At 44.6% G+C, this 22,500-nt stretch overlaps 1 protein-coding gene and 2 long non-coding RNA genes across 17 annotated transcripts in view; 2 read left to right on the forward strand and 1 right to left on the reverse strand.

Annotated features, from left to right (window-relative positions):
- LOC126989032 (protein Gawky-like) overlaps positions 1-22,500 on the reverse strand; it is a 55,451-nt gene that overhangs the window by 21,290 nt on the left and 11,661 nt on the right. For 5 of the 8 annotated variants that reach the window (XM_050847559.1, XM_050847563.1, XM_050847556.1 and 2 more), the window contains exons 2-8: positions 22,052-22,126; positions 20,794-20,909; positions 19,836-19,958; positions 17,331-19,594; positions 16,361-16,583; positions 10,746-10,820; positions 3,265-3,339 (exon numbers count right to left, since the gene is read on the reverse strand). In XM_050847559.1, the coding sequence (XP_050703516.1) occupies positions 3,265-3,339; positions 10,746-10,820; positions 16,361-16,583; positions 17,331-19,594; positions 19,836-19,958; positions 20,794-20,909; positions 22,052-22,126 (2,951 nt within the window). The remainder of the gene's footprint in view (positions 1-3,264; positions 3,340-10,745; positions 10,821-16,360; positions 16,584-17,330; positions 19,595-19,835; positions 19,959-20,793; positions 20,910-22,051; positions 22,127-22,500) is intronic. The other 3 variants (XM_050847560.1, XM_050847561.1, XM_050847562.1) reach the window with 3 other exon arrangements.
- Positions 6,198-10,273, forward strand: LOC126989035 (uncharacterized). 3 transcript variants are annotated; one of them, XR_007742795.1, is made up of 4 exons: positions 6,198-8,975; positions 9,056-9,295; positions 9,342-9,381; positions 9,422-10,273. It is a non-coding gene; the product is annotated as an uncharacterized LOC126989035 (long non-coding RNA). The 3 variants fall into 3 exon arrangements; XR_007742794.1 differs by having other exon boundaries at positions 6,198-9,015; positions 9,342-10,273; XR_007742793.1 differs by having other exon boundaries at positions 9,342-10,273.
- LOC126989034 (uncharacterized) lies at positions 14,563-16,339 on the forward strand. 6 transcript variants are annotated; one of them, XR_007742792.1, is made up of 4 exons: positions 14,563-15,336; positions 15,495-15,590; positions 15,623-15,750; positions 15,783-16,339. It is a non-coding gene; the product is annotated as an uncharacterized LOC126989034 (long non-coding RNA). The 6 variants fall into 6 exon arrangements; XR_007742790.1 differs by having other exon boundaries at positions 14,564-15,336; positions 15,623-15,718; XR_007742791.1 differs by having other exon boundaries at positions 14,564-15,336; positions 15,495-15,558; positions 15,623-15,718.

The raw sequence follows: 22,500 nt of genomic DNA on the forward strand, positions 1-22,500 counted from the left end.
CAGGCTACCATTAAGGCTGTCTCCCAAGGCTGCACACAAGATTATCGGGGTTTTCGTGAGTGACTGTCCCGATCAAGGTGCGGAGGTCAGGTCAAGCTATCACTGGGGTCACAAAACAGTCCTCGGAAAGCCCAGTAAGTAAGGCTAAGGTTCAACTAGTCACTGTTACCCCTGGGCTGGACACTGTTACCCCTGGGCTGAACGATTGGGCAGTTTATAAGGCAAGTGGTCATACACAAGCCTGCCCAGTCCAGCTGCCCTCACTCTTCCGCCAAGCCAAGCCAACCGTGGATGTGGCCAGCGCGGAGGACTGGGCCGTAAGAGTTTCTTGGGGTAGGCCTTGTGTTTTATGCTCCACAAGACCTCACCATCCCTGCCGTTCTCCAAGAGGCTATATATGGACTTTTGTGGCCATGAAAGTGATTTTTCTAGATATCACGGTGATTTTGTTGGCTGGACGAAGGCGTGTTTGTTTACATCTGGTTTCCAAGTCAAGCGAGTGCAGTGTTTTATTAATCTGTGCCCCGTCAGTGATCATTAACTATACAGGAAAACTAGTAATTTCATTTTATTATATGGGATAATTTGGTTTCAGTCGTATGCTTAACCCAGGAGCAGCGGGGATCATGTTTCTTAATGGTCCCTCTAAGCGAGAAAAATGAGAAAAAATCACCCTCACACAAACCATTTCATAATATATATCAAAGCATTTGTGATCAGATTATGTATCATCTATTTTGGGGGGTTTATATCATGGCACAAATTTGGCCCGTCGCTGCTACATGGTGAAGCCACAAATTTGGCCCGTCGCTGCTACACGGTGAAGCCACAAATTTGGCCCGTCACTGCTACATGGTGAAGCCACAAATTTGGCCCGTCACTGCTACACGGTGAAGCCACAAATTTGGCCCGTCGCTGCTACACGGTGAAGCCACAAATTTGGCCCGTCGCTGCTACACGGTGAAGCCACAAATTTGGCCCGTCGCTGCTACATGGTGAAGCCACAAATTTGGCCCGTCACTGCTACACGGTGAAGCCACAAATTTGGCCCATTGCTGCTACACGGTTAAATGCTACAGTATCTTTTGAGACAGGCGAATTGGGGGCCGAGATGTTTAATTATATAGACCACAGACAGACAGACAGACACAGACGTACAGACACACACACCCACGGAAAGTCAATTAAACATGTATTTTCGACCCATACAAAAAAAATTTAAACCCACATTGAAAAAATTAATAATGATAATAATAATAAAAATCGCATGTCGCCACATACACAAAAAATTATATTAGCGGAAGCAACACACACACACACACACACGCACACACACGCACACAGTTACGAGCGCACTACGAAAAATGGATCAATTAAAATGTTACATAAAAAATTAAATAAACAAAAAAAAATAATTGCTTGCGGTCATTACGAAAAAAATAGGAGTGTTACGTTACGAAGACTCGCTGTTGTGTTTCGAGGGGGATACACACACACACACACACACACACACACACACACACACACACACACACACACACACACACACACACAGCATTACGCACTCAATTTGTGTCGTCGAGTTGAACTGCTTTCGAATATGACATGCGATTTTGAACTCCATGAATGACCTTGACGGATTTGACAGTCATGAGAGAGAGAGAGAGAGAGAGAGAGAGAGATAGGGGAAGCCTAATTTTTGTCATTGCTTGAAACACTGATTTAGCGACAGCAAGGTACACACACACACACACACACACACACACACACACACACACACACACACAGTTACATGATAACATTCCTCCTCCTCCTCTTATTAATTTTTCTGTTGAGCAGCAGCTAATTCTTCCTTCTTTCCTTGACATACATAAGGGCAGTTACTGGTTCACTGAGGGCCACCAAGGCAGCCCTGCTTATGAACAGCTCCGGTGACAACCCCAGCCCTGAGGCACACCCTGGGGCACACGCCAGGCTGTTGTGACCCCCGGCACACTGCCTCCAGAGCCTTTGTGCTGGGGAAGGAACCAACCCTGGGACACAGGGAGGGTTGACATACAGGGTGCCACAGGGTGCCTTCCCTGGGGCACAGTTCTCCCCTGGCCACAAGGGGAGATCACCAGCTGCCTGCCTGCCTGCCTGCCTGCCTGGCCTGCACAGGATAGGATATGAACCCAGGCCCAAAGGTTTGAAGCCAGGCATGCTAACCACTGCACCACGGAGCTGGTGAAAATTTGTCTACAAGCAACACTGACCCTTGACAGTCACTTGACATCAATGAACTGTGATTTAGAAGCAGAAATAGTTACAAAATCAACTTGTGAGCTAACTGACACAGCTAGGATGGGAGGGAGCCCTGACAAGCTGCCCGTCATGCATGCAAAGCTTGGCCCGGACACTGGCGCCCAGCTGACTGCTGACCCCAGGGAGACACTACTGGCTACAAGGAACTGTCCCAGCCTCAGGACGGCCTACAGAGACATCCCAGCATTCAGAAACAGTCCCTGGCTTACACAATGAATGGATACATTAAATTTTTTTATTGATCAATGAATATATTGTATTAACTACAGGAAACTGTCCCCCGCCTAAGACTGCCTATGGAGACAGCCTAGTAGCATAAAGGGACACTTCCAAATATAACCAAGTACAGTCCCAGCCTCAAGACTGACTATATGACTGACTGACTGAATGGATATACTAAATTTACTTTATTAACTACAGGAAACCGTCCCCCGCCTAGGACTGCCTATTGAGACAGCCTAGTAGCATAAAGGAACATTCCCGAGCAGAGCAAAGTACAGTCCCAGCCTCAAGACTGACTAAATGACTAAGGGCCGCCTCCAGTCACTGTTTGTTTTGATCGTTGCCAATGGCGGCGATCGACGCTACAGCATTCCACGTGAAACTGTCCTATGGGGTAGTGGCGGCTGCAGAGGAAGCGAGGGGCGTTGAGAGTGTGTGGCAAGGTGCGGGGCTAGGCTGACCACGCACCCACCACACCCCATCGGACAGTTTGACGCGGAAATACTACAGCGGCCATAACAGACACTGGTAACGATCAAAACAAACAGACTGTGAAAGGGGCCATTAATGCATTGAATTTACTGTATTAACTATAGGAAACTGTCCCCTGCCTAAGACTGCCTATGGAGACAGCCCTAGTATAGCCTCCAGGGACACTTCCGAAAGGTAAACAAAGAACAGTCCCAGCCTTGAGATGAGCTGTGTGGCTGCTGTTGTTGTTGTTGTTGTTGTCCTCACCTTATACCCCATCTCCAGGAGTGTACGGTATTGCTTGCTGTTGTAGATAATGTCTTTTGTGACACCCTTAGGGACCTGGCAACAAAAATACAGACCCGGGCGTTACACCAGGAGGAACAGGTACAGGAGGAGGAGGAGGAGGAGGAGGAGGAGGGAGGGGGGTAAGAATTGGTGGTATGTTACAACAGGAAAAATCTCAATAAATATTTAGAGTGAGTATTATACCATGAATCAGGAGGAGGAGGAGGAGGAGGAGGAGGAGGAGGAGGAGGAGGAGGAGGAAGAGGAGGAGGAGGAAAAAGTTAGAGGGGGGGGAGGGGGGGGAAGCAGTTTAGGAGGTATGTTACAATAGGAGGAGGAGGAGGAGGAGGAAGAAGAGGAAGAGGAGGAGGTTAGGGGGGTAGGGGGTCAGTATATGAGGTATGTTACAATAGGAGGTTATACCATGAAGAAGAGGAGGAGGAGGAGGAGGAGGAGGAGGAGGAGGAGGAGGAAGAGGAGGAGGAGGAAGAAGAGGAAGAGGAGGAGGTTAGGGGGGTAGGGGGTCAATATAGGAGGTATGTTACAATAGGAAGTTATACCATGAAGAAGAGGAGGAGGAGGAGGAGGATTGTAGTAGTAATAGTAGTAGTAGTAGTAGTAGTAGTAGTAGTAGTAGTAGTAAGGGACCCCCCGACCCCCCCACTAGAAAATACAGCCATCGAAAGCTCCGTAGAAACATGCGCACACACACACATACACACACACACACACAGGGATAGGGTGCATGTGTGTGTGTGTGTGTGTGTGTATGTATGTGTGTGTGTGTGTGTGTGTGTGTGTGTGTGTGTTTATATATACACATAGAGAGAGATATACATGACCCAAAGCCATTAAAATATATATATACAAAAATAATAATAATAATAATAATAATAATAATAAATCATTCTAATAACACTGAGAGAGAGAGAGAGAGAGATGCAATTTCCGACATGCTTATAACGACACAACAGACATGCAGAGAGAGAGAGAGAGAGAGAGAGAGAGAGAGAGAGAGCGCCACACACAAAAACTCTACTAGGGAAAAAAAACGTAAAAAAATTAGAGAGAGAGAGAGAGAGAGAGAGAGAGAGAGAGAGAGAGAGAGAGAGAGAGAGAGAGAGAGAGAGAGAGAGAGAGAGAGAGAGAGAGCACATCACTCCATTTCGCTTCTACGGGAAAAATACGTAAAAAAATAAAAAAAAAAAATAAAAATAAATAAAATTACGTACAACAAAAATATGTTTCGCTACGAGAGAGAGAGAGAGAGAGAGAGAGAGAGAGAGAGAAATATATATACAAGACCAATTTCAATCATACTCTCTCTCTCTCTCTCACACACACACACACACACACACACACACACACACACATAAGCAGCAGCGTCATCATCAGCAACATCAGCATAAAAAAAACACATCAGGCAAACATCACAACACAAGGAATCCAACACCAACTCAATCGTTAAAGAGCATTCGATCCTTTTTAAATAGATTCCAATACCTTATACTGTGCTTATAGAGGTTCCAATGCTGTACGAGGCCATTCAGACCCCACAAAAGGGATTAAGGACTTATTGCTGTCATTTAAAAGGCATTGAACTCCCTTTGGTATCTCTATTTAGGTCTGGAATCTATACTGTGCTTATAGAGGTTCCAACACTGTACAAGGCCATTCAGACCCCACAAGAAAGGATTAAGTACCCCTTGCTGTCATTTAAAAGGCATTGAACTCCATCTATCAGGTCTGGAATCTATTCACATATATGTCAAACCCTTTTTCCAGCTCTCTATAAGGGATTCAATGCTATCTATGGGCATTCAGATCCATTAAAAAGCTTCTAGTGTTATTTAAAGGCATTCAACACCTTTTAATTAGGTTCCAATCCTTTAGGTAAATGTCAAACCCTTTTTGTAAATCAATTTAGGGGATTCAATGCTATCTAGGGACACTGAATGCTATCTAATCTCCCTATCTGTTGCCAGGGAGGGGAGGAGGAGGAGGAGGAGAAAGAGGAGGAGGAAGAGGGGCATGGGAGGAGGAGGAGGAGGAGGAGAGGAGGAGGGGGGGCATGGGAGGAGGAGGAGGAGGGCAGAGGGAGAAGGACAAGGAGATAAGGGAGGAGGAGGAGGAGGAGGAGGAGGAGGAGAACAGAGGGAGAAGGACACAGAGATGAGATAAGGGGGGAGGAGGAGGAGGAGGAGGGGCATGGGAGGAGGAGGAGGAGGGGCATGGGAGGAGGAGGAGGAGGCTGAGGTGGTGATAAGAGATTGATAAAGGGAGGAGGAGGAGGAGGAGGAGGAGGAGGAGGAGGAGGAGGAGGAGGTTACAAGATGCTTAGGTTATATAAATTCCTATTGTCAGATTTTTAGGTTAATAATAATAATAATAATAATAATAATAATAATAATAATAATAAAAATAATGTATATATATAAATGCCTAAGTGACTGGTGTTTAATAATAATAATAATAATAATAATAATAATAATAATAATAATAATAATAAAACTGTGGAATGACTCGATCGAAACTAAGTACGTAATGCTATCAAATCCTAATTTTGCAGAACGTTCTTCAAAATAATAATAAAAATACGTAAATATATATAAATACGTGTGAGATCCTGGTCTAGCTTGCGATAATACTGTGTTACCCGTGCATGGCCTCGGCAATCATCTGTCTCCTTAGTTTTCATAGTATGTTAGGCTAACCGACAACACAAGCCTAACCTAACCTATCCAAATCTTTACGTAAACAGAGGAACTTGAATCTACGAGCACCCAAAGCGATCGTAAAACCTTCCATTCTCTCGTAACAATGGAAAAATTAGCCTAGTTTGCATGATGAGAAAAATTAGTATAGATTTCGTAGTGACTGAAGTGAATTAAGCTAACCAACATCACTAGCCTAACCTAACCTAACAAAATCTTTACGTAAACAGAGGAACTTGAATCTACGAGCACCCAAAGCGATCGTAAAACTTCTATTCTTACGTAATGACAGAAAAATTAGCCTAGTTTACGTTATATGAGAAAAATTAGTATAGTTTTCGTAGTGACTGAAGTGAATTAAGCTAACCAACATCACTAGCCTAACGTAACCTAACCAAATCTTTACGTAAACAGAGGAACTTGAATCTACGAGCACCCAAAGCGATCGTACAACCTTCCATTCTCTCGTAACAATGGAAAAATTAGCCTAGTGTACATAATAGAAAAAAAATTACCATAGATTTCGTAGTGATTGAAGTGAATTAAGCTAACCGACATCACTAGCCTAACATAACCTAACCAAATCTTTACGTAAACAGAGAAAGTCGACTTTACGAACACCCGAAAGCAACCAAAAGCCTCTATTCACAAGGGACGGGTTTCAATTTCAGACCGTGAATTTAGCTTTCGTAATGATAGAAAAATTAGAATAAATTTCGTAATGAGAAATATTTGTATAGTTTTCGTAATATGAGAAAATTCAGCAAAGTTTTCGTAGTGACTGAAGTGAATTAAGCTGACCGACATCACTAGCCTAACCTAACCTAACCAAATCTTTACGTAAACAGAGGAACTTGAATCTACGAGCACCCAAAGCGATCGTACAACCTTCCATTCTCTCGTAACAATGGAGAAATTAGCCTAGTTTACATTGTATGAGAAAAATTAGTATAGTTTTCGTAGTGACTGAAGTGAATTAAGCTGACTGACAACACTAGCCTAACATAACCTATCCAAATCTTTACGTAAACAGAGGAACTTGAATCTACAAGCACCCAAAGCGATCGTAAAACTTCTATTCTTACGTAATGATAGAAAAATTAGCCTAGTTTACGTAATAGAAGAAAAATTACCATAGATTTCGTAGTGACTGAAGTGAATTAAGCTAACCGACATCACTAGCCTAACGTAACCTATCCAAATCTTTACGTAAACAGAGAAAGTCGACTTTACGAGCACACCCGAAAGCAACCATAAAGCCTCTATTCACAAGGGACGGGTTTCAATTTCGGACCGTGAATTTAGCTTTCGTAATGATAGAAAAATTAGAATAAATTTCGTAATGAGAAATATTTGTATAGTTTTCGTAATATGAGAAAATTCAGCAAAGTTTTCGTAGTGACTGAAGTGAATTAAGCTAACCGACAACACTAGCCTAACCTAACCTATCCAAATCTTTACGTAAACAGAGGAACTTGAATCTACAAGCACCCAAAGCGATCGTAAAACTTCTATTCTTACGTAATGATAGGAAAATTAGCCTAGTTCACGTAATAGAAGAAAAATTACCATAGTTTTCGTAGTGACTGAAGTGAATTAAGCTAACTGACAACACTAGCCTAACATAACCTATCCAAATCTTTACGTAAACAGAGAAAGTCGACTTTACGAGCACACCCGAAAGCAACCATAAAGCCTCTATGCTCAAGGGACGGTTTACGATTTCTGACTGAAAATTTAGCTTTCGTAATGAAAGAAAAATTAAAATAGGTATCATAATGAGAAAAAATTGTGGTTTTTGTAATATGAGAAAATTCGGCAAAGTTTTCGTAGTGACTGAAGTGAATTAAGCTATCTGACACCACTAGCCTTACCTAACCTAACCAAATCTTTACGTAATCACAGAAAATCGAGATTACAAGCGCCCAAAGCGATCTTAAAACCTCTATTCCTACATAATGATAGAAAAATTAGCCTAGTTTACATATTAGTAGAAAAATTACCATAGATTTCTTAATGACAAGTGAATTAACCAAAACCGACATCACTAGCCTAACCTAACCTAACCAAATCTTTACGTAAACAGAAAATTGAATCTACAAGCACCCAAAGCGATCTTAAAACCTCTATTGTTACGTAATGACAGGAAAATCAGCCTAGTTTACTTAATAGAAGAAAAATTACCATAGATTTCGTAGTGACAAGTGAATTAACCAAAACTGACATCACTAGCCTAACCTAACCTAACCAAATCTTTACATAATCACAGAAAATCAAATCTACAAGCACCCAAAGCGATCTTAAAAACTCTATTCTAACGTAATGACAGGAAAATCAGCCTAGTTTACTTAATAGAAGAAAAATTACCATAGATTTCGTAGTGACAAGTGAATTAACCAAAACCGACATCACTAGCCTAACCTAACCTAACCAAATCTTTACGTAAACAGAGGAACTTGAATCTACGAGCGCCCACAGCAACCGTAACTCTTATATAGGGTGCGGGAGGGACTTAGAATGGACAGCAAGGGGAAGGGGGAGGGAGGGGGCACATATATAAACAAAAATAAATAAATAGATAAATATATATATATGTATTTATAGTAAGCGTGAAGCCTCGAACACTACGGACAGACAGACAAGCGAACGGCAGCCACACACACAGACCAAAGCAAATAACAACAATAACAATGACGTTTTATAATCATCATCCCTCACAATAATAATAATAAAAATAATGACAGTATAGCCCCATGTTGTCATCATAATAATAATAATAATAATAATAATAATAATAGTAATAGTAGACCACAGCATCAGCGTCAACATCAGCGACAGCGACAGTAGTAGTAGTAGTAGTAGTAGTAGTAGTGGTAGGGTGTGTGTGAGTTTGTACGTGCGTGACCTACCCCAGCCTCCACTCGTAACCTATTCCTAAGTTCAAACTCGTAATGTAACAATGATATACGTAGTGAGGTCATCTTTTATTTCTCCTCCTCTCTTAATACGTAATGAGGTCATCTGTTATTTCTCTGTCTCTCTTAATACGTAGTGAGGTCATCTGTTATTTCTCCCCCTCTCTTAATACATAGTGAGGTCATCTGTTATTTCTCCGTCTCTCTTAATATGTACTGAGGTCATCTATGTTTTGTCCCCCTCTCTTAATACATAGTGAGGTCATCTGTTATTTCTCCCTCTCTCTTAATATGTACTGAGGTCATCTATGTTTTCTCCCCCTCTCTTAATACATAGTGAGGTCATCTGTTATTTCTCCCCCTCTCTTAATATGTACTAAGGTCATCTATGTTTTCTCCCCCTCTCTTAATACATATAGTCATTGAGGTCATCTATGTTTTCTCCCCCTCTCTTAATACGTAGTGAGGTCATCTGTTATTTCTCCTCCTCTCTTAATACATAGTGAGGTCATCTGTTATTTCTCCCCCTCTCTTAATATGTACTAAGGTCATCTATGTTTTCTCCCCCTCTCTTAACCCTGTCATGGCTAAACGCTGGAAGAGGGCGTTAGGCGTATTTGCTGGTGGTGCTAAACGCTCGCTGTGACCTCCACCCGCACTCAAATCTCCCGCGTATGAGTGTGTTTCGACGCTAATTCTCACAACACAGGATTGCCAATTGAGTGCGTTCTTCACTAAACTTGGTGGGAAATCGTATCAGCCCAGCGCGGCAAATCTACGGACGAGTTACCAGTGGATGTTCTTGCCCAATACAGCGTCATTTTTGCATAGCTTCACCGATCACCTGACTGATTCTTTGACCAAATAGTTGTAAATATTGCAGTTGGTAACACTCCCTTGCCAGAGTCTGAAGGAGAGATGTCCACAGTTCCCTCAATACGGCTGATCATCCCACACGCACCGACGTAAGTGTTAACATTCAACACTCCCTGAACATGCCTGTACGTTCACAAGAGAGGCATACATGACCGACTCCTATAGATCTGGACCTCCTCTTTCCAATGGTGTTTTTGGTTTTTAGCTGTGATGAATAGTTTTTGAGATACAGAGGTTAAAACAGACCCCCCATTGGCCTGACTGACCGCGCCTGAGGGGATGGTCTCGTCCACACCGCGCGCAAGGAAAGGGTCGATACGTAGTGAGGTCTTCAATGTTATTTCTCCCCTTCTAAGTCCATTCTGGAAGGTCAGAGGTCAAAGGTCGAGAGAGTGACCCTAGAGTGTGAGGTCATGTTACCTGAGCTGACTAACGACGGAATTGAGTATGTTTCTCTCTCTCTCTCTCTCTCTCTCTCTCTCTCTCTCTCTCCTTCCTTCCTATTCCTCTCCTTCATTTTCCTTCCTTCCTTTCTTCCAAAACGCACACAAACACACACACACACACACACACGTACAGACTCACAACAACGACAGAATTGAGTATGTTGTCTCTCTCTCTCTCTCTCTCTCTCTCTCTCTCTCTCTCTCTCTCTCTCTCCTTCCTTCCTATTCCTCTCCTTCATTTTCCTTCCTTCCTTTCTTCCAAAACACACACACACACACACACACACACACACACACACACGACTGCATCCGGTTGTCTCTCTCTCTCTCTCTCTCTCTCTCTCTCTCTCTCTCTCTCTCTCTCCTCTCCCTCTTCCTTCCTTTCTCTTCAGCACAAACACACACACCATACCACCACCATCAGAAATAGTAGAGATAGTAGTAGTAGTAGTAGTAGTAGTAGAAGTAGTAGTAGAAGTAGTAGAAGTGTAGAATTACTGGCAACTTACAGCAAAGGAGAAGTGTGACTCTGGAATAAGTGCTTTCTGGACTCGTAAGTCTAGTAGTGGGGCGTAACCACTCATCTGTAACATAGCGGGGCATTCTCTATAGTCACACCGCCCCGACACTGCCCCGCCCCGAGGCCCCGACGCCCCGAGAAATCACACAACACTGGGGCTTCAAGGGGCGACACCCGGGATTGCATGTGAAATCCTCGGGGAAATATATTTAAATTGATCTGCAGTTTTACACATTCACATACATAAACGTACATACACACACATACACGCACCCTAGGCCTAGTTTCCCCACTCGCCCCGTCCCGCCCCGGCCCTGCCCCGACCAGTATGGGGTTCGGGGCAGGGAAGAGGCTGGGTACGGGGCAGGAGAGAGCGGAGAAGTTACTCTATCAGACATTATCCAGAGAGAAGAGAGAGAGAGAGACTGAGAGAGAGAAAGAGAGAAAGACAGAGAAACGCACACACGCACACACACACACACGCGCACACAATAAGTAAATCATTCAATCCTACCAATCAGAAATACCAGAAACAGTTTGGAACACAAGTTGACCTCAAAGAAACACAACAGTTCTATCATGGCAACACTGAACTCGTAACACTCGTAACACGCGACCCGCCTCCCACAGGGGACGACGAGCCTCGGCACTACATCCACAAGCTGTTACGTACGCAGGGACGCACGCACGAACACACCACAGGGTTTCGATTACGAGCGATTCAATTCGGTTTAAAGTTATGAGGGATTTTACGCTTTGCCGAAAGTCCTGTGGTGTGTGTCGTAGTGAGATCTGCCCAGAGAGAGAGAGAGAGAGAGAGAGAGAGAGAGAGAGAAATCTGACATACTATTTGGAGAGAAAAATTAAAATAGAAGCGGATGAAAGAATGTGAGAGAGAGAGAGAGAGAGAGACTGGTACTATTTCTCATTCCTTCGTAAGCAGAGTGACCCATGCAGGAGTTACCCAACAGTTCAGCACGAAAAGTGAGATATACAAGGCAACTAGTTAACGAATGGCCTCGGAGATAGTGCCCCCGAGGCCACCACCACTACGCCATACCACCCCATGCAACCCAACACCGTCTAAATCTGTTTTCTAGAGCATTCAATCCTGTTAATTAGATTCCAATACCTTGTGGAGGTCTTAAGGAGGATCGAACACTATTCAAAGACGTTCTGATCCCTTGAAAATGCTGCCCGACCTCCCCCCTATACACGACATGACGTAGGGCGCCGAGCGAGGACTGGGGGCTGGCCGTAGCGAACATAACCCCCAAAAATTATATATACAGTCACCCCTCAAATAGTACAGTTTCCAATAGCTTGGTTTCGGTTTTAAGTGGATTTTCAGAGATTATTTTAAGATTTTTTTTAATTTCCCGATGAACAGAAATTAAAAAATCCTTAAATAGATCTTCCATGACAATCCATGTAAAGCCGAAACCGAAATATTGAAAGCCTTACTATTTGAGGGACGACAGGATAGATGGACTTGACACAGGTGTTCATTACGTAATTGCAGGCTTTTTTTTCTTTTTCATTATTTTATTTATTTATTTTTTTAACGTCCTTGCAATGTCTCCTCTGCCGTAAAAAATAAATAAAAGTTACCTGGATTGTTGACGTAAATAAACAGACATAAATGGACGTTGAAATATCTCTTACGTAACTGAATGCCAAAATTAATGGATGTAGTCTCTCGGAATGTCTGTTACGTAATGCAAGAAATAATAATAATAATAATAATAATAATAATAATGATAATAGACTTGATATATATGTACGTAATTGCCAGCAGGATTGACGAAGCTGAATATAGACAAAATAAATTATAAATATTTGAAATATCTGATACGTAACCTCGGAAATAATAATAAATATATGAAGACCCAATTTATATGTTACGTAATTGCCCGCAGTGTTACCGAAGCAAAATACAGATGAAATAAATTATAAATACTTGAAATATCTCATACGTAATCGCAGAAATAATAATAAATAAATGAAGACTCGATTTATATGTTACGTAATTTCCGGCAGTGTTACCGAAGCAAAAATAGATGAAATAAATTATAGATACTTGAAATATCTGATACGTAACACCAGAAATAATAATAATAAATAAATGAAGACTCGATTTATATGTTACGTAATTGCCCGCAGTGTTACCGAAGCAAAAATAGATGAAATAAATTATAGATACTTGAAATATCTGATACGTAACACCAGAAATAATAATAAATAAATAAATGAAGACCCGATTTATATGTTACGTAATTTCCAGCAGTGTTACCGAAGCAAAAATAGATGAAATAAATTATAGATACTTGAAATATCTCATACGTAATCGCAGAAATAATAATAAATAAATGGAGACTCGATTTATGTTACGTAATTGCCCGCAGTGTTACCGAAGCAAAAATAGATGAAATAAATTATAGATACTTGAAATATCTGATACGTAACACCAGAAATAATAATAATAAATAAAGACTCGGTTTATATGTTACGTAATTTCCAGCAGTGTTACCGAAGCAAAATACAGATGAAATAAATTATAGATACTTGAAATATCTCATACGTAATCGCAGAAATAATAATAAATAAATAAAGACTCAATTTATGTTACGTAATTTCCAGCAGTGTTACCGAAGCAAAAATAGATTAAATAAATTATAGATACTTGAAATATCTGATACGTAACACCAGAAATAATAATAATAAAGAAATGAAGACTCGATTTATGTTACGTAATTGCCCGCAGTGTTACCGAAGCAAAAATAGATGAAATAAATTATAAATACTTGAAATATCTCATACGTAATCGCAGAAATAATAATAATAAATAAATGAACTCGATTTATATGTTACGTAATTTCCAGCAGTGTTACCGAAGCAAAATACAGATGAAATAAATTATAGATACTTGAAATATCTGATACGTAACACCAGAAATAATAATAATAAATAAATGAAGACTCGATTTATATGTTACGTAATTTCCAGCAGTGTTACCGAAGCAAAATACAGATGAAATAAATTATAAATACTTGAAATATCTCACGCGCAACCTCAGAAATAATAACAAATAAATGAAGACTCGATTTATGAGTTACGTAATTGCCCGCAGTGTTATCAAAGCCTAACATGACCAAATAAATTAATTAGTACTCTCGAAAGATCCGGTACGTAAACCCGGAATATATAACACAAGACAGACTTGATATATAAGATACGTAATTGACAGCAGAATTACCGAAACAAAAATTAGACAAAATAAATTATAAACAGTATCGAAATGTCTGATACGTAACCTCGGAAATAATAACAAATAAATGAAGACTCGATTTATGAGTTACGTAATTGCCCGCAGTGTTATCAAAGCCTAACATGACCAAAATAAATTAATACGTACTCTCGAAAGATCCGGTACGTAAACCCGGAATATATAACACAAGACAGACTTGATATATAAGATACGTAATTGACAGCAGAATTACCGAAACAAAAATTAGACAAAATATATTATAAACAGTATCGAAATGTCTGATACGTAACCTCGGAAATAATAACAAATAAATGAAGACTCGATTTATGAGTTACGTAATTGCCCGTAGTGTTATCAAAGCCTAACATGACCAAAATAAATTAATAAGTACTCTCGAAATATCCGGTACGTAAACCCGGAATATATAACACAAGACAGACTTGATATATAAAATACGTAATTGACAGCAGAATTACCGAAACAAAAATTAGACAAAATAAATTATAAACACTTGAAATATCTGATACGTCACCTCAGAAATAATAATAAATATATGAAGACTCAATTTATAAGTTACATAATTGCCTGCAGTGTTATCAAAGCCTAATATGGCCAAAATAAATTAATTAGTACTTTCGAAATATCTGGTACGTAAACCCGGAATATATAACACAAGACAGACTTGATATATAAGATACGTAATTGACAGCAGAATTACCGAAACAAAAATTAGACAAAATATATTATAAACAGTATCGAAATGTCTGATACGTAATCTCGGAAATAATGATAAATGTATGAAGACTCGATTTATGAGTTACGTAATTGCCCGCAGTGTTATCAAAGCCTAACATGACCAAAATAAATTAATAAGTACTCTTGAAATATCCGGTACGTAACCCCAGAATATATGGCAAGAGACTTGACACATAGGGTACACTCGACCCTCGATTTAACGGACCCCAATTTAACGGATTTCGGATTTGACGGACCACAAAATCTCAACAAACAACTCTACCCAGCAACGGACGGACGTCAAAACCGTATTTTCAACCAACGGACTTTTTCAAACAATGGACCACCCTTCCCCCCTTTTAATCCGTTCAATTGAGGGCCGAGTGAACGTAAAAATTGACAGACTTGATATATAAGGTACGTAACACTAGAGAGACTTGATATATGAGTTACGTAAAAATTGACGGACTTGATATATAAGGTACGTAACACTAGACAGACTTGATATATGAGGTACGGAACACTAGACAGACTTGATATATGAGGTACGGAACACTAGACAGACTTGATATATGAGGTACGGAACACTAGACAGACTTGATATATAAGGTATGTAACACTAGACAGACTTGATATATGAGGTACGGAACACTAGACAGACTTGATATATAAGGTATGTAACACTAGACAGACTTGATATGATGTACTGAAAACTAGACAGACTTGATATATGAGGTACGGAACACTAGACAGACTTGATATATGAGGTACGGAACACTAGACAGACTTGATATATGAGGTACGGAACACTAGACAGACTTGATATATAAGGTGCGTAACACTAGACAGACTTGATATATGAGGTACGCAACACTAGACAGACTTGATATATGAGGTACGGAACACTAGACAGACTTGATATATGAGGTACGGAACACTAGACAGACTTGATATATGAGGTACGGAACACTAGACAGACTTGATATATAAGGTGCGTAACACTAGACAGACTTGATATATAAGGTACGGAACACTAGACAGACTTGATATATGAGGTACGTAATTGAGAAGGCTTATGTAGGTGAGTTTATTTTTCTTTAGTGTGATTCTTTTGGTGAATGATCTCGGGTAACTCAGTATTATTAGTGATGTTATTAGTCATGTTATTAGTGGTCATGTTAATAAGATCATTGGAAAATAGTGGTGATAGTTATTTTCTGCGGATTGTTTCGACGTAAGTATTATTATTATTATTATTATTATTATTATTATCATTATTATTATTATTGCTTGTTATCGCTGCACCAAAAGAAGGGAATTCAATACGAAGCAAATATGTTTTTTGGAGCATTCAATCCTTTACAATAGATTCCAAAACCTTACACTGTTCTTGAAGAGGTTCCAACACTATTTGAAGCCATTCTCTGCCCCCCAACACCCGCCAGCCCCCTCCTGCCCAGCGACCCCGCACCCCACCTTGCCCCGCCTCGCCCCGGCACCCCCAGGCCGCCCCGGCCACGCTGACGCTCGGGGCGGCCCGGCACTGTCACTCTAGGCCGGCGGCCATCCCTGCGGCGACACAGATGTACGAACACACTCACCTTGTTCTGGTGTCCGCCCCAGCCCGGCAGGTCCATCTCAGGCTCCGTCCAGCCCACGGGGCCGCCGGGGCCACCCGTCGGGGTCTTGGGCTTGGTGCCCCAGGACGGGGGGGTGATGGGCTGATCGCCCCACCCCCCAGACTTGGGCTCCTCCACCCACATGCCACTGCCAGCGTCGTGCGGGGAGTCACTCCAGCTGCCATTGCGACGAAGACATCCGTCGCTGGGGGGGAAGGGGGGAACGCTTAGTGGTGGGAGCCACGGAAGGCAGTCAACATGTATTTATCTATCAATCTATCTATCTGTATATGTATCAATTTCTCCTTCCTTCCTTCCATTCTTTCTATTCCTTCATATGTTTACTAACTCCCTCCCTCATTCCTCCCTTCCTTCCTTCCTTCCTTCATATGTTTACTAACTCCCTCCCTCATTCCTCCCTTCCTTCCTTCCTTCCTTCATATGTTTACTAACTCCCTCCCTCATTCCTTCCTTCCTTCCTTCATATGTTTACTAACTCCCTCCCTCATTCCTCCCTTCCTTCCTTCCTTCCTTCCATTCTTTCTTTCTTTACATGTTTACCTACGCCTTCCTTCCTTCCTTCCTTCCTTTCTTTCTGCATCTATCAAAGTTTTTTCCCCTTTGCTGTGTGTTGAGGGAAGGGAGGGCCAGGTCAGCACAGGGCCATCACACCCAGCAGCAAGCTAATGGTAACAGTCTCCTGTGTGGTCATGATGAAGGTGTTCCATTAGTGTTGTTTATGGTGTTGTGGGGGTGAGTCATGTGATGGTGTTGATGCTGTTCTCCGTGATTCACTCCACCATTAGTACCAACGCATCAACTAACAAGAGTTATGGAGTAAGAACAGTTTGACAGCCCCTGCCTGGCTAGTACCCCTGCCTGGCCCTGCCCTTGCCCCCCTGTTGTTACTCACCCCTACCTCCCTTACACCCCTGCTCCTGTTGCTACTCACCCCTGCTGTCCCCACCGCTGGTCTGGCCTGATGCCGGTGGGCACTGGTGGTCCTGGCATGCGCCCCTGCTGGGGTCCTGGCATGCCGGGCCTGGCCATCATGTTGGGCGTGGGCATGTCCTTCCAGCGCGACACTGTCTGGTGGTTGTTAGGGTTGCCCCAGACCGCCGTGCCGTCATCGCGCCGCTGCGATGGCGGGGACGGCTCCTCCCAGCCACTGGGGCCGCCGGGGCCGCCCGGCTTCATGTCCTTGGGGCCGTTCCACTGAGCGGGGCCGCTGGGGCCGCCAGGTGGCACGCCGTGGGTCAGGCTGCCATGGGGGCCGGTGTGGGGGCCGCCGTGTGGCCCGGTGTGAGGGCCGCCGTGGGGGCCGGAGTGAGGGCCGCCGTGTGGGCCGCCATGAGGGCCATTGTGTGGGCCGCCATGAGGTCCATTGTGAGGGCCAGAGTGGGGGCCAGAGTGTGAACCGGTGTGTGGGCCGCCGTGGGGGCCGGAGTGGGGGCCGCCGTGGGGTCCGGGGTGGGGGCCAGAGTGGGGGCCGCCAGAGTGGCCCACATGGGGGGCAGGCTTGTGGGGGCCACCAGGGCCCCAGTCACTGCTGGGGTTCTCAATGGCAGAGCGCTGTGGGCCATGCTCCCCCCAGCCGCCGGAGCCGCCGCCGCCGCCGCCCCCGCCACTGTTGCCGCTGCTGCTGGAGCCGCCACCGCTGCCGCCAGCGTTGTTGGCAGCCCAGTCGATGTTCTTTTTCGGGGGTCCTCCCCCACCACCGCCCCCGCCGCCGCCGCCGCCGCTGCCCCACATGTTGGGCGGGTTGGGCGTGGCGGCCCCCCAGTGAGGGTTGGCGGCCGGCACGCCCATCCACACGTTGGAAGAGTCCTGGTTGTCGTCGTCCTCGCCCCAGGTGCCGCCGTAGTTGTTGGTGGGCGTGTGGCCCCAGGGGGCCTGCTGGGCCTTGGGGGGCGCCACCCCCCCGTTCCTCAGGTTGTTCTCCCAGAGGTCGCAGCCGTTGTTGACACTGACCTTGAAGTGCGGCGCGGTGGTGCTGGAGGCGGCCGCCGCGGCGGAGTCCTTGGCGGGCTCCGGGCTGCCGGGCAGGTCCCAGGCAGTGTCCTGGTTGACGTTCTCGCCGCCCCATCCCTCGCTGCTCAGCAGGGCCTCACGGATGCTCTGAAGCTGCTGCTCCATGTGGCGCTTCTGGGCGTCCCCGGAGGCGCCTGCCCCGCCGCCCCCGCCGCCCCCACCGCCGCCGGACAGACCCTTGCCGGCGGCCTGGGCCCAGGTGTTGTTGCCGCCGCCACTGCCGCTGCCGCCGCTGCTGCTGCCGCCACCCTGCTGGGCCTGCTGCTGCCCCGCGGGGCCGCCCTGTTGGTTGCCGCCCCCGCCGCTGCCGCCGCCCTGGTTGTTCTGCTGGCCGGCGGGTGAGCCTGGCTGCTGGCCGGGGCCGCCGCCGCCCTGCTGGGTCGGCTTGAGGCCGCTGCCCTGGGCGGGGGAGCTATTTGGGGCCCCGCCGCCCCGGTTGGGGCCGCCCCCCCACTGGCCCTGGGAGCTGGACTGGCCGCCCCCAGAGCCGCCCCAGCTGGCTGTCTGTGTGGCTGAGCCGCCCCAGCCGTTGGCCGCGCTCTCCCCCCCCCCAGCCAGCCCCAGGCCGAGGGGAATGCCCCACTGGTTCACCCGCACCGCCCCGCGGGGAAAGGAAGCAAAACCAAACTTCCCGGGCCGGCCGGCCGCCCGGGGCGCGGGTGATGAAGTAGGAAATGAAGCGTATTGGTTGCAGGTTGCACTTGGGTGGGTCCGGCCGGGGCCCGGCGGGGCCGCCTGGCCGGGCGCCCGGTTAAAGCTTGGGCCGTTACCCTGGAGGAGGCCGGCGGCGGAGGTGGCGGCCCGGGGGCCAGGAATGTTGAGACTGGCCGGTGCGGGCGAGTGTGCGGCCGCCGCCGCCCCGGGGACAGTGGTCAAGGACGGACGGCTGGGCCCCGGGAGCCGGGGCTGCTCCCCCCCGGCGGGGCGGCTGCCCGGCGACACGGAGCTGAATATCACAGACAAAGACTTGGCGGGGCGGCGGGGCAGCAGGGGGTCAGCTCCGGCCCCCCGGCCACCCTCACCACCTGCCGGGGACTCGGGCGGGGCGGCCACTCCTGCTCCACTAGCTGCCTGCCCCCCGCCCTCACCGCAGCCGCCGCCGCTGCTGCTGCTGCTGCTGCTGCTGCTGTGGTCCGCCTCCCCTCCACTTTGTGCTTCACACACCATGCCAACGGTCTCCACACCCTGGGGGGGGAGGGAGCGTTAGCACACACACACACACACACACACACACACACACACACACACACACAACAGAGTATCACTCAGACAAAAAATAAATGATAAAATCGTTGATGAGTTTGGCAGTGAAAGTGAAGAAAGAGTGAAGATGCTGCATGGATAACTCTTGCAGAAGGGATCTGGACAGCACAGAGTATACACACACACACACACACACACACACACAGGGCATGGTAATACTCACAGTGGAGGACTCAGGCACTTTCTTGGTAGGAAACTCAGGATTTGGCAAGTTTGTGACCTCACAGGCCAGGCGTGCTTCACAGAGGGGCTCCATCTCAACGCACAACTCACCACCTACACAACACTGAAACACACACACACAACATTAGTAGTAGTAGTAGTAGTAAGAGTTAAAAGGTGTCGTAAGTAATTCAAATCATAACCGGACTATTTTGTCCTGTCGTTAATATGGATGAGAGAGAGAGAGAGAGAGAGAGAGAGAGAGAGAGAGAGAGAGAGAGAGAGAGAGAGAGAGAGAGAGAGAGAGAGAGAGAGAGAGAGAGAGAGAATTATATATACAAGACCAAATTTCAATCATACTTTCTCTCTCTCTCTCTCTCTCTCTCTCTCTCTCTCACACACACACACACACACAGGAATAGTATACTTTAAAATTGTCATTAGTAATTCAAATCATAACCAGGGATTATTTTTCCTCTCGTCAATATGGATGAGAGAGAGAGAGAGAATTATATATAAAGACCAAATTTCAATCATACTTTCTCTCTCTCTCTCTCTCTCTCTCTCTCTCTCACACACACACACAGGAATAGTATATTTTAAAATTGTCATTATTAATTCAAATCATAACCAGGGATTATTTTTCCTCTCGTCAATATGGATGAGGGAGAGAGAGAGAGAGAGAGAGAGAGAGAGAGCGAGAGAGAAATATATATACAAGACCAAATTTCAATCATACTCTCTCTCTCTCTCTCTCTCTCTCTCTCTCTCTCACACAGGAATAGTATAGTTAAAAGTGTCATTATTAATTCAAATCATAACCAAGTACTATTTTTCCTCTCGTCAATATGGATGATTTCAAATATATTAATCCTTCCCTTCCTCCCTCCCTTCCCAGCTGTTTATTTTCCTCAACATTCCCTATTATTCTCTACATCATTACCATTCTCTATGCTCACCTTGACTAAGAGAGAGAAGGCCTCTGTGTCCAAGCTCCCTGAAGAAGAAAAACAATGTGGACTGTCCGAGCAGCCTTCTACGCACTCTTTGGCTGGCAATGCATAGAAGCAAAGATCTGGAACACACACAGAAAATATGTTACGTTAGGTTAGGTTAGGTTAAGTTAGGTTACTTTAGGATAGGATGGGTTAAGTTAGGTATTGTTTGGGTAGAGTTAGAAGCAAAGATCTGGAACACACGGGAAAATGTTACGTTAGGTTAGGTTAGGTTAAGTTAGGTTACTTGAGGATAGGATAGGTTAAGTTAGGTATTGTTTGGGTAGAGTTAGAAGCATATATCTGGAACACACGGAGGAGATATGTTAGGTTAGGTTAGGCTAGGTTAGGTTACTGTAGGATAGGATAGGATAAGTTAGGTTACTTTAGGATAGGATAAGATAGAAAAAAGTTTTGTTTAGTGGGCGCAACATCTGTGGTCATATGCCGGAGAGAGACAGAAGGGGAAAGAATTATAGGAGAAGGGAAAGTTTTGTTTAGTGGGCGCAACATCTGTGGTCATATGCCGGAGAGAGACAGAAGGGGAAGGAATTACAGGAGAAGGGAACAGACCCCAGGAGACGGGACACAACCCCCGATTAATACCTGGCACCCATTCACTGCTGGGTGGACAGGGGCTACGTAGGGTGTCGGAAAAGCCGCCCAAATTTTCCCACTCCACCCAGGAATCGAACCCGGGCTCTCTCGGTTGTGAGCCGAGTGTGCTAACCACTGCACCACGAAGCCCCTGGGTTAGGATAGGATAGATTAGGTTAGGTTAGGTTACTTCAAGATAGGATAGAAATAATGAAACATGATTATAAAGAAATATATAGTCCACAGAACCCTACATAACAGAATCCAACTCTATCTATATCAAACTTCACCCTACTTAACAAAATCCAACTCTATCTATGTCACACTTAACACCCTACTTAACAGAATCCAACTCTTATCTATGTCACACTTAACACCCTACTTAACAGAATCCAACTCTATCTATATCACACTTAACACTCTACATAACAGAATCCAACTCCATCTATATCACACTTAACACCCTACTTAACAGAATCCAACTCTATCTATATCACACTTAACACTCTACACAACAGAATCCAACTCTATCTATATCACACTTAACACCCTACATAACAGAATCCAACTCTATCTATATCACACTTAACACCCTACTTAACAGAATCCAACCCTCCATGCTCACCTCCTGAACTTGGTACCGAAAGGACATCTTGGCACGAAAGAAGTGGGTTTGGATCACATGTGGGTTTGGAATTATCTGTGGAAGGGAAAACATAGAGGATTAGATCTCTTATACAAAGGATTATAGAGGATTTCAATGCTATAAGACATACGACCTTAAAATATAGACGCAACGAAAGTCCCATGGTATGTAATAAACGAATTGAAGGAAAATATAAGGAATTTGATCTCTTATGCAAAGGATCGAGGAGGATTTCAATGCTATAAGACAGACGACCTTAAAATATAGACGCAACGATTATCTCTCGGTATGTAATAAACGAATTGAAGGAAAATATAAGGAATTTGATCTCTTATACAAAGGATCGAGGAGGATTTCAATGCTATAAGACACACGACCTTAAAAATAGATGTCGAAATGAAGGAAAATATAAGGAATTCGATCTCTTA

Source organism: Eriocheir sinensis, unplaced genomic scaffold (genome assembly GCF_024679095.1).
Source record: "Eriocheir sinensis breed Jianghai 21 unplaced genomic scaffold, ASM2467909v1 Scaffold103, whole genome shotgun sequence".
NCBI lineage: Eukaryota > Metazoa > Arthropoda > Malacostraca > Decapoda > Varunidae > Eriocheir > Eriocheir sinensis.